General features: G+C 56.7%; 1 protein-coding gene across 3 annotated transcripts in view; it reads right to left on the bottom strand.

Annotated features, from left to right (window-relative positions):
* Positions 1 to 2,299: 2,299 nt before the first annotated feature.
* Positions 2,300 to 12,152, bottom strand: part of ACOX3 (acyl-CoA oxidase 3, pristanoyl) — a 48,095-nt gene continuing 38,242 nt past the window's right edge. Inside the window, exons 14-17 of one of the 3 annotated variants that reach the window (XM_029235771.1) lie at positions 9,993 to 10,167; positions 8,793 to 8,860; positions 6,206 to 6,292; positions 2,300 to 3,051 (exon numbers count right to left, since the gene is read on the bottom strand). In XM_029235771.1, the coding sequence (XP_029091604.1) occupies positions 2,932 to 3,051; positions 6,206 to 6,292; positions 8,793 to 8,860; positions 9,993 to 10,167 (450 nt within the window). In that variant the 3' untranslated portion in view covers positions 2,300 to 2,931. Of the gene's footprint in view, positions 3,052 to 6,205; positions 6,293 to 8,792; positions 8,861 to 9,992; positions 10,450 to 12,152 lie in introns of those variants that run through there. The other 2 variants (XM_029235770.1, XR_003795630.1) reach the window with 2 other exon arrangements.

Genomic DNA, 12,152 nt, shown 5'->3' on the forward strand with positions numbered 1-12,152 from the left:
TCCCTGCTTCTCATAAGGACACCAGTCTTACTGGATCAGGACCCACGTGTATGACCTCATTTTACCTTAATCACCTCTTTAAAGGCCCATCTTCAAGTACAGTCACATTCTGAGGTGCTGGGGGGAGGACTTTGGCATATGGATTTGGGGGGACACAATTCGGCCATAACATCTTCCGTGGCCATTACTTTGGGGAAGAAGGACATCAAATCCAAGGTGCGGTAGCAGTGTGGTCACAAGGGAAACCCCCGGACTCCAAGTCCTCCCTGCTGAGCTCCGCCAATTCAGAAGATGCCGAGGACGCCCCTTCCCTGGGTTGCTCTTCCCACCTGGCCCTCCCTTCTGCATTTCCCTTCCTGTAAGTTCTCGTGGAGGGTCAGCATCCACTTGCTGAATGACCAAGCCTGAGTGTGACCACTGCTGCTTCCCTGGCCAAGTCGAGTTTGTGTCACGACGCCTTTATCCAGCGTTCTGTCATTTGATACATGATTTTCTACATAGGAGCAGAAACACACTCCTTAAAAAAACACTTGGTTACTGAGACGGGCAAGTGAGTAGCTCTGGAAATAGCATTTGTTCATTTAATAGGGCTGGAGGGGAGCAGTGGCTTTGGCTTTTTTTTTTCCTTGTCATGATTTTTAAAGAATTTCAACTGCAGTGATATTGCAAGATGAAAAATGGATATTTCAGTGGCTGGTGGGCTCCGTCTGGTCACACCGTACTCCAGCATTATTTCCACGGCGGTCCACACATCCTGTCTGCTGTAGACGGGATGTCATTGGTCTTCAGTGTGAAGGACGTGCCCACCCCTCTGCTCACCTCTCCCTCCACGGAGCACCTCATTGGTGGCGCCCTGTGAGGGGCAGAGCTAGGAGACCATCCCTGGTCCCAGGGATCCAGAGGGGAGGCAGCCCCACCCAGGGTAGAGAGCCCTGGCTACTGCCTTGGAATGGGGCTGACCAGGAGCTGCAGCCAGTACCGGAGCTGGAAAGGTGGGCGGGGGTCAGCATGGGCTCAAAGCAACAGCACAAGCCCAGGGTGGAGACAGGAAGGCCCGAATCTCACACGAGAAGGCGAGCAGCCCCACTTGATGGAGTGACTGGGACCACAGCCGTACCTGCCATCGCTGGGCACTGGGGCCAAAATGGTCCTCCTTCCTTCAGCGGCATCTAAATGCACACCAATCATTCTTTTACTCATTCATGCATTCGTTTCTTCACTCATTCATTCATGAGTTTTTTCATGCAACTCATTCACTCATTCGTTCATCCATCCACCCACTGATCCACCCATCCACCCATCCACCCATCCACGCCTCCATCCAGCACTTGCCAAGCACTTCCCGTGTGTGGCCTTGAGCTGGGAACTGGAAACAGGTGATTCAGACCTGGTCCCTGACCTCCAAGAGCTTCCAGACCAATGGGAAGATTGACTACAAACCATTCAGTGCTGTGCTGTCCAGGGAACTGGGCTATGCATGCGGTAAAGGCAGCACGTCACATAATTCCTTCTGGCAGACGACTGACGGTTCAGCAGGGCAAGGGACAGGCCCCCCTGGCTCAGATACCAGGTGGGAAAGGAGTCCGCTGCCAACACCACATCCGTGTCCACACAGAGGCCGTTGGTCGGTCAGGGAAGGGGGACACGCCAAGGAAGGACGGAGGGAGCCGGGGTTGGGACGCCACGTAGGCAGCGCTGGGACAGAGCAGATCGTCCGTGGGGCCCCTGGCCCTCGACGGCCAGGTGTTGAGGGCGCTCACAGACAAAGACCACGTGACAAGGGCTCCCCCGGAGGGCAGGTTTCTGTGTAGCCCAGTATTTGCAGAGAAGGGCCGGCCTGGAGCCACGTGAAGCTCCTCCTGAGGCCCCGCTGGTCCCTGGTCCTCAGACAAGACCCTCCGCCCAGGCAAGAGGACTGGAGGCCGAAGGGGCCGCACCTGGTCAGCCTCCATCCTCCATCTCAGCCTCTTCGTGAGGCCACAGGACGGCCCCTCCCCTGCCCCCGAGGCCAGGGGCAACGGAGCCGGGGTGTCGAGTGAGAACCCACCCACCAGCCATCGTCCTGACCTGGGACACTCGAGTGACAGGTGGAGACACCCATCAACCTCCTCCATCTGTCTCCCCCCGCCACCCCATCAGGGCTCTCAGGACCCGGAGCAAACCCCCACCCCCATCCCCCGCCCCCCGCCCCCCGCCGCGGAGCCAGGCAGCAATGGGTGTTCCATTGCCTGTAGGAACAAACCACTTCACGTAACAAAGTGACAAAGTACACAACTGGGAGGTCGGAACTTAAGGATGACCAGACATTCAAATAATTATGCATTTTTTTTTCCTTTGGAAACATTTCTTTGATGGAAGTTTCCAGTTCCACACAACAAAGTAATACAACTGATTTTCTTTTCCTGCAAAATCTTCAACTATGTCATTCGGGTGGTCCACGGTGCAAATTAGTAAGGTTATAATTTAATTACATGAGAAAGTCAAACCAGAGTGAACGAAGAATCAGACTGGCATCGTACAGGGCGCGGTGAAGCACAGCCTTGTAAGAAATCTCAGACGAAGGTAGAATATTGCCCGACCCGAACCACCAGCGACCAGTTTCACAATCAGCATATGAAAACAGAACGTCCAAAGCTCTAATTATCAAAAAGTGCTCAGTCCATCAGGAAGAAATGATCTTACAGGTTTTCTTTTCACCCAGCAAATCAGGATGGACCCAAATCAGCCCTGCCCTTCGGGCGTTACCCATCCTGCTGGGACTCGGGGTGGGGGGCAGGCCAGGATGAGCCAGTCCCGCCTTGGGCTCCACAGGACGAGCAGCCGGGCAAGGGCAGAGCTGTGGGTTTGGAGAGCGGCAGCCATCTCTGGGGCCTCCAGAACTTGAACTCGAGGTCCACGTCTTCACGGCTTCATCATAGTTAGCCAGTGCGACTACAGCTTGGATTTCAAACTTCCTATGACGGGCTTGTTGGCAGAGAATTCCGACCACCACGATGCCCTCTCTAGCACCTTGCTTTCCTGAAGCACAGCGCTCCAGAGGTTTTTATAGAGCTGCAGAAAATACATACAGAACACACACGTATGTAATAAGAAAGATTTTGAGCGTGCCAGTGCAACTGTGAAAACCCAGGAAGTTCTCTCCTGTCACTCATGGAAACATTTTAAGATGATTTAAATTTAATTTATGTAAATCAGTCTTTGCCAGTAGAGAACAATTGTGAAAATGCAACTATAAGGGACCATAATGTACACTCAATGATGAAGACATCCCGCTTGCCCTTTGCTTTGGAAATTCTCCTGGAAGGTGGATTCTGCAAGTCAACGTTTCTCTCGCACCCACGTGGCTGCTGGCTGGCAGGCGGCGGTGCAGCCAAGCAGCAGCATGACGGCTTGTCCCCTGGGCCACAGGGCCTGAGCACGCACTGTCCCCTCTCCGCCTGCCCCGTCAGAGTGTGCAGACCGGGCCAGCTAGCCGTCGCCTCAGGGCCCCCCAGGTGGAACTGCTCTCAGTTGTTATCTTCGAGGAAGGTCCTGGGCGTGGCAGGCAGCCGCCTGACGCCTCCCTGCTCCCAGCACGGCCGGCGTCCAGGCTGAGGTCCGTGGAGACAGGGAAGGGGCCGGTTTTGTATCTGGCTGATGCTGACAAATGTTACTTTTAAGAAGTCACCCTCCCCTGCACCTGCTAAACACACCCAGCAGTTCTGCCCACGTTCTGCTATTCTTGGCTCCGAGGGAGACACAAGGACAGGCTTTGTCTCCGCAGGTCATCAATCCGAGGCGACACTGCACAGCCTGGAGCGTTATGCTTCACTTACTGATGATCTCAATCTCCTACAGCTGTGCTTGTTCATCTAAAATGAATTTCTGGGACTTGCCTGGTGGCGCAGTGGTTAGGAATCCGCCTGCCAATGCAGGGGACGTGGGTTCGAGCCCTGGTCCGGGAAGATCCCACATGCCGCGGAGCAACTAGGCCCGTGCGCCACAACTACTGAGCCTGTGCTCTAGAGTCCGTGTGCCGCAACTACTGAGCCCGCACGCCACAACGACTGAAGGCTGCGTGTCAAAACTACTGAGCCCGCGCTCTAGAGCCTGCAAGCCACAACTACTGAACCCACGCACCACAACTACTGAAGCCCGTGTGCCACAACTGAGCCTGCGCTCTACAGCCTGCGAGCCACAACTACTGAGCCCACGTGCCAAAACTACTGAGCCTGTGCTCTACAGCCCGTGCGCCACAACTTCTGAAGCCCGCGCACCACAACTACTGAAGCCCGCGCACCTAGGACCCGTGGTCCACAACAAGAGGAGCCACCGCAGTGAGAAGCCCGTGCGCCGCAACGAAGAGTAGCCCCCGCTCGCCGCAACTAGAGAAAGCCCGCGCACAGCAACGGAGACCCAACGCAGCCAAAAATAAGTAAATAAATAAATTTATAAAAAGTAATGCCTGACATTAAAAATAAAATAAAATGAATTTCTTACGTAGGAGCACCTGGTTCAAACCTCAGCCCTTAACACTAGGAGGAATGCGCACTGCGTCAGGTACCCTGTTGGGTGAAGCCTCGGGCTGGCTCTGGTGTCAGCGTGGAACCCGGGGCCCCTGTATCGAGACAGGACGGGATGGGACGGCCCTCCCCTACTCCTCCACCGCCCGCCCGTGAGCCAGGGCCGTCTTCTGCAGAGCCGCTCGGTGCCGCCCGTTCGGGGCTAATGCTTCCGTGCGCCTGTGTCACAGAGGCCAGCCCCTCTCCCGTGGGCTTGTCAGCACGTCATCCTCGTGCTCCTGCGGGGGCCCTGGCCAAGAGCAGCGTTCACTGTCTCCTGCCTTCCCTCCAGACGGTCCATCTCGGCCCCAATCCTGGCTCCGCTACAACCTGCCCGGCCCCTCCAGAGGCTGGGTTTCTCCCTGGCAAAGTGGACGTGGTAACACACACCGTAAGCGGGGACGCCCCGCCCAGCTGTGCAGCCAGAGGACGGCAGGCCCTCCACAGATGTACGGTCCCCGCCGTCCTGATTCAATGGGGGACTCGTCCGAACTGCCCACCCCAGTGCCTGGTACTCCTGTCCTAACCCCAGGTGTGGCTTGGGCTGGTCAGCGGTCCAGGCGCCTGCCCCCCCCAGACTGATTGCAGTGTCCCCTGGGGACAGACGGAGGGTTCCTAGCACCCTACGTTCAGTCTCCTGGGTCAGCAGAAGTCTCAGCAGAAAGAACACGACAGCCCTGGAACCTCAGCAGTGACTTCAACACTGTGAAATGCCACGTCTCCATGGAAACACAGGGACAACCACCCACAGGTAGTGGGAGGCACTGAGCAGACCCGTGGGTGTCGTCCAGCACGGGCGTCTCCACGTGGTGGAGGAGGTCAGGTAGGGATACCCGTGGGCACCGTGTGGGTCCCACACCAGGACAAAGTGGGGCCACTCTTGGGGGTGGCACTTCAGCTGGAGGCCGGAGAAGACCTCTCTGAAGAGGCGGCATTCCGCTTAGAATGAACACAAGTGCTCCGGCAACAGGAACACAGGTGCAAAGGCCCTGGGGTGGGAAAGCGCCCAGTACGACGGAGAAACAGGAGGACAGTGAGACTTTAGTCCAGAGGGTGGGAGGGGCGCGGTGTGAAATGACCTTGGAGAACGGGGCAGAGGTCAGGTTGCGTGGGCTGGGGACGCAGGAAGGGATTTGGTGCCATTTCAGGTGCAGGGCTCCATCAGAGCAGCTCTCTGACAAGGTCTGCTTTTTAAGCCATCGTTGTGGAGCGTGGGGATGAGGGGCGAGAGAGGAGCTCGGGAAGCCACGTGCGGGCTGCCGGCGAAGCACAGGCAGAGGGTGAGGGGTTACGAGCTAGTGCCGTGAGACGGTCAGAAGACCCGGGGGTGGAGAGGCTCCCAGGAGAGCGTGAAAAGAGCCAGACAGCTGCAGGGCCCCGAGCGTGGCACAGGCTCGGGCTGACCTCGGCATCACGGCCCAAGAGGGCGGCAATGCCGTCCCCTTTCTCAGAGGAGGGCAGGCTGGGGGACGGCTAACCCGCCCGTGACCACCCTCACGTCTCCCAGCCACTCCCTCCCTGCTGCCCACGTGTGACCAGAGACTCCCGGGCCACGGCATCATCTCAGGCTCTGCAACGACTGCCATCAGGCCCCAGAGAGCCCCCGGCTCGCGGTCCTGAGTGCAGCGGCCCCAGCCGCCACGGGAGGAGGCTCTGCTCTTTACCTCGCCGTCAGCTCTGCCAATCGGTGAGTTCAGGATGGAGTCAGGAGGGGCGATCACATCAACCAGGGCAACAGCATCGTCTTTCAGCTGTTGGAAAACAAAGTCCGTACACTTGGCAACTCCCGGCATCTCCATGGAGACCAGCGAGCAACAGAGCCTACAGCCCACTGGCAACGGTAACTCCAGCGGGCAGGCACATGCGGCTCAGTTACTACAGTGCTATCTTTTCATTGGCCTGGATTTTAGGTTCCCTGAGTGTGTGTCTGAATATTTTCACCATGTTGCTATCCACTCAAGACTTCCAATGTTTTATTTTTTTTCAACAAGGTACGGACCGCTCGTAAAACTGACGATTCTGTGGCTCATTAATTGGCAACTGTCTTCAGAGGTTTGTCTCTGAACCCTGACTTATCTGGGCAATTACTGTTCCAACAGAGGAAAATATGTCCGGAAAAAAATGTAAGAGAAAAAGCATTTATGAGCACCTGGAAAAGCCATCATTCCAACGCTCTTTGGTTCCCAGTAGTTTTATTAGTCTCCCGTCCCATTATACAAATTATTCTTCAATATGACAAGTGGAATTTATATGAGAAGACTCCCAAGCATTTTCTTGAAATGCAAAAAACAATTTTCTCAAAATGACTGTGAAATGCCGTGGCTGAACTGAAAAGAACGCTGGAACGGGGGCGACGTGAACAATGTATGAAAGCAACTGTTGAGCAAAGAGTCACAAGAACAGGGAAGTGCAGCCCGCTTTGTGGTTCAGAGGCTGCTCCACGGCTCCGCATACCCTCGGCACCACGGTGGGTGAGGGGAGACGAGCCTGGACTGGGGTCGGCCAACGTTTAATGTAAGGGGCCCACAGGAAAGAATCCGGCTTTGTGGGCCGCAGGGTCTCTGTCTCACGCTCACCTCTGCTGCGACGGTGAGGACAGCCCCACAGACGATGCATAAGGGAATGGCTGGACCAGGGAAGGAGCTGGCGCCCTCCACCCGGCCGACCCTGGCCTCCCCGAGTCAGGATGAGCCTGGATCTGCCAGGCGGCTTGGGCTGCATTACGGCCCAGGACCACCCGCCACCCGCTCCGTGGTGTAAGTGTCACGTTTGAGAGCAAGGAAAACAATGGTTGTATTTTTTTTTTTTTTTTTTTTTTTTTGCGGTACGCGGGCCTCTCACTGTTGTGGCCTCTCCCGTTGCGGAGCACAGGCTCCGGACGCGCAGGCTCAGCGGCCATGGCTCACGGGCCCAGCCGCTCCGCGGCATGTGGGATCTTCCCGGACCGGGGCACGAACCCGTGTCCCCCGCATCGGCAGGCGGACTCTCAACCACTGCGCCACCAGGGAAGCCCCGATGGTTGTATTTTTAATAATGGCAACTCACCACCTGTGGAACACATGAAGGAAGACCCCCTCCTGTTTAAGTAAACGTGGCCTGTGTACACAGCACGATCACAGAGACACCCTTACCCAGAGCCCACGTGGGGAGAGATGGGCGCTTAGGAAACAAACCCGGGGAGAGCCTTAATGTCAACCACAGAGGCATCACCTAGAACTACATCAACTTGAAAGCCCTGGAAGGGGAGAAATGGAGTGGCCTGTCGCCCGTCGTGTGAGACACTGGGCAAAATGCTGGGGACTTTGGTTCATGTCTTACCATCAAAAGTAGAGAAATGCCTCTAACTGCACCCCCCGATACGGCAGCCACAACACACGTGACTGTTTCATTAAAATTAAAGAAAACTGGACTTTCCTGGTGGTGCAGTGGTTAAGAATCCGCCTGCCAATGCAGGGATCATGGGTTCGGTCCCTGGTCCGGGAAGATCCCACATGCTGCAGAGCAACTAAGCCCATGCACCACAACTACCGAGCCTGTGCTCTAGAGCCCACGAGCCTCAACCGCTGAGCCCATGTGCCACAGCTACTGAAGCCCGCATGCCTAGAGCCCGTGCTCCGCAATGAGAGAAGCCACTGCAATGTGAAGCCCCCACACCACAACGAAGGGTAGCCCCCGCTCTCCGTAACTAGAGAAAGCCCGTGCGCAGCAATAAAGACCCAAGGCAGCCAAAAATAAATAAATAAAATATAAATAAATTGGTTTAAAAAAAAATTAAAGAAAACTAAAAATCCTTGGTCACACTGGCCGCCATTCTAACAGCCCCAGGTGGCCAGTGGTGATGGTATGGGACAGCGCCGTCCCAGAACATATCCACCCCCACACAAAGCTCCAGTGGACAGAGTGCCCTCAGAACGTGACGTGGCGCTGGGGCCATTTGACTTTTCTGGGCGACAAAGGTAGAAGGATGCAATAAAAAAGGAAAATACCGTGAAACAAACTAAAATTGGAGGCTAACATGAAATGCTAGAGAGAATTATCAATATCGCTGTAAAAAATTATTAGAGCGAGCTGAATGTGTACAGATTCTACACGTCTCTGAAAGTGACGCTTCCTGAAATTTCTGACATAAGCACATTCTGTAAGTTTCCCGGCTGTGCTAACAGTGGGAAGCTAAGGTCAGTGAACGTTAATATACGGGTGATCGTGTGTAATGTGGAAATCGTATAAGGATATAAGGGGATTTCAACTCACCTGGGCACACAGGGCCAGGATGGCATTCTCTACCGTTTTACCTGCTTGTTCACCAGAAAAGTAGCCACCTGTAAGCAGAGTGCTGGTTACTCTGGGTTCTGCTACCCTAACTCCCAAATTACCCACATATTGCAAACATGCTGAAACAGCTTTCCAAAAGAGCCCATTCTGTGTGAAAATGCCTCGCTACTGCTGCCCGAGCCCCGCTGCGACCCCTTCACAGAAAGGCACCGGCCAGGGCTGGGTTCCTGTGTCCCCCCTCCCGCCAGCTCACTGAGCTTGTGCTGGGGGTCAGAGCCGGGAGCTGGGGAGGCTGAAGCCCAGGAAGGCGGCCTCGGGGGGCTGGGGGGAGACCTGCGGGGCAGGGCCGGCGGCAGGCAGAGCGCAGCACGGGCGGTGGCAGGAGGCTGAGCTGGGGGCCGACAGGGGCTGCGGACACACAGCTGCACCTGCGGGCATGTGGGCGTCTGTAGCCACCAGGGGCTGGGCACGAGACCCAGCCCCTCAGCCTCACCTCCTACAATGCGGCGGGCTGTGCTGTGCCGTCCAACAGGCCTAAAGAGGTGGCCCCGACTTTGCTGCGGGACTGGCTTTGGTCTGACTTTTGCCACAGAAAACGGCGCCCGCTCACTCGGAGTGGGTGGGCGTCTCGCCCCACACCCTGCTGCTCCCTCTACCCGGGAGCCCTCGGGCACCACCTCCCAGGGGCAACACCAGCCCCAAGAGGGAAAACATGGGTTCCTGGCAAGGGGGAGGGGAAAAGTGTACTCCTCACACAGCCCAGATGTACGCACAGGACGTGAACAGATACACAGAATAGCTGTAGTTTTAACACGCCATGGGGGTGGTTAGGAAAAAACGTCTAAAAGGGCTCCTTGGGGGATAATAATGAAAATGAAGGTTGAGAAACTCAGGTTTACCCCCTTCCCACCAATCTTCCAGGAATCAGGCCATTCATCACCGCCTCCAGGAAGCCCTCCCGGATCCCCAGTCTGGGCATTCCTGGGGGTGCTGCCCCAGCAACCCGGGCTCGGCCCTGTGGGCGCCACCCTGCTGCTGTACTTTTCTTCTTGTGGCCTCTGGGCTCCTCACTCAACGTGTGATGAGTGCTCAGAAAATGGCACGGAAGGAGCACCACACGGGGAAAGCAGAGTCTCCTGGGTAAAGCGGAGGGCGCCCAGCTCCTGTCAGGGGGCTCACCTCGGTAAAGCAGGGCCGTGTGCTGGTTCAGGGACCACAGGGCGTAGAGAGCGCTGAGCCGCCCAAGCACAGCCCGCAGCGGGGATGGCACGTCGGGCTGGTGCACGTGCTCGTGGAACCTCCGCACGACCGTGAGCTCCAGGAATGCCAGGGCCAAGGGGCGGCAGCAGTACACCTTCAACAGAACACAGCACACGGCGTTCGGGAACGCACAGCAATGTCTGCGTGCCAGCAGCATTAATGCAGCAGGGGACGGACGGGGCCGGGCAGTGCCTCTGGGGAAGCACCACGGAAAGGCCTGCAGGAACACAAGCCCAGCTGCAGTGGCTCTGGACCTCAGGCCCGGCGACCTCTCTCAGCTCAGTCCCATCTGGGACGCGGGGTGATCCCACAGCCAACACACAGGCACGGTGGGCTTGTCCAGCGCGGCCAGTGGCGTCTCCAGGAGGTGGGCTCCCTGAAAGCACAAGGTCAATTCTCTTGTACCCGGGGCCACGGACAAGGCTGCTCCGGGGACTCACCTGAGAGTTACGTCAGCTCCTCCAAGGGCGTGGCCACGCCCCTGCCTCCCAAGTTTCTAAAGATCAGCCTTTCTCTCCCACTCTCCTATCACGTCCAGGAATAAGGCAACCACTGAACAGGGGCCAAGACGTGCAGCCGTTCCCAGCCGTTTTACTTGCATGTGAGTTCTGATGCTGGCTTTGTGGAAGCAGGAAGTCACCGCGGATCTTTCGGTCCCATGTGTCTTTCCGCATCTCTAATTGGTCAGTTGACTGCTTTCTTATTAGAACAATTATAGATGCCTTCCTGATTTATTATAATGAGCATGTGTCTTTCCGCATCTCTAATTGATCAGTTTACTGCTTTCTTATTAGAACAATTATAGATGCCTTCCTGATTTATTATAATGAGCATGTGTTGCTTGTGTAATTAAAAAAATAATCCAGCAAGGAGGTGACCGGGGACGGGGCAGGGTGAAGACCTTTATTCAGTGCCTGCCTACTTTGCCCCCGACCATCGACCAGAATCAACAGACTGCGGTCCAGAGTGCGGTCCGGGGCGGGGGGAAGGGGGCGCAGGCACCAAGGGGCAGGGGCTATGACTTCAAGGCCTGCTCTCGACTTTCAGAGCAAACACTGGGTCGTCCCTTGGTCACTTCTTAGGCCGAGGCTCTCCCAGGGCCTGCCCGAGACTAGGCGCCCTCAGGAGAAAATTCAAGGGGGGAATGCTTCCCCGGCCTCGTGCCAGTCTGCCTCGTCCGACCCCAACACCCCGCTGGGCTTCTGAAGCTGCAAGGGCACACATCCTGCGTCCCCGTGTCCGGCCTGGAGGGCCAGCCCGGGGCCTTCAGAGCGGCTTTGTCCCCTTCCCTCTCGCACACGCTGTGGCGTGTGCGCCCTTGGCTTCGGAGGGTGAGCGCTGGGGGAGGCTGGGTGAGGAGACCTCACAGGAGGGAAGCTGACGACGGAGGTGGGCAGGGAGTACCCCACCCTCACCCCAGGCCAGGCACTAAGCTCACAAGAGCCAGCAGGTTATCACTTGATCCTCCCCGGACCCCACGGATGAAACAAGGTCACGCAACGGGCAAGAGGTGGAGACACAGCTGAACCCAGGCAGGCTGGCCCCAGCGTCCACCCCTTCACTACGTCGCTAGAGCGCGTCATTACAGTAACCACCCGCACCCCTAAACGTGCTCACGCACCGTGGGCTCCGCTCTGCGTGAGGCCGGGCTCAGAACTGAATCCAAACTCTCCGTGCTCTCCACTTTACTCTCTCCTTTTCAACCATGTGGATTTTCTAGTATGAAATCACATTGCGTTCATCTTATTTCCCAGTACAAGCGGCGCACGTCCATTTCAGCCATGGCATCGGCTGGTACAGGCCTGGAAAGGCAGCGCCACCTCTGACCTCGCCACCCAGAAAACGCATCCTGAACCCCGCCGAGCTCTGAGTCACCGACACGGAAGCGATGCAGGGTCGAGGGGACCAGCTTCCAAATCCACTCGGCTTTTCCAGATGTGCACGTGTGGACAGGCGGTTTCCGCCCCAAGCCCAAGCTTCTTGGTCTGAGAAGAGGGGGCGTCAGTGTGCAGCCTCCAAGCACTGCCAGGAGGAGCATCAGACAGCATCTCACGTGTCCAGCACCTGCTCGGGGTCCCA

Source organism: Monodon monoceros, unplaced genomic scaffold (assembly GCF_005190385.1).
Source record: "Monodon monoceros isolate NGI ecotype Baffin Bay Population unplaced genomic scaffold, NGI_Narwhal_1 Super_Scaffold_20, whole genome shotgun sequence".
NCBI classification, from domain to species: Eukaryota; Metazoa; Chordata; class Mammalia; order Artiodactyla; family Monodontidae; genus Monodon; species Monodon monoceros.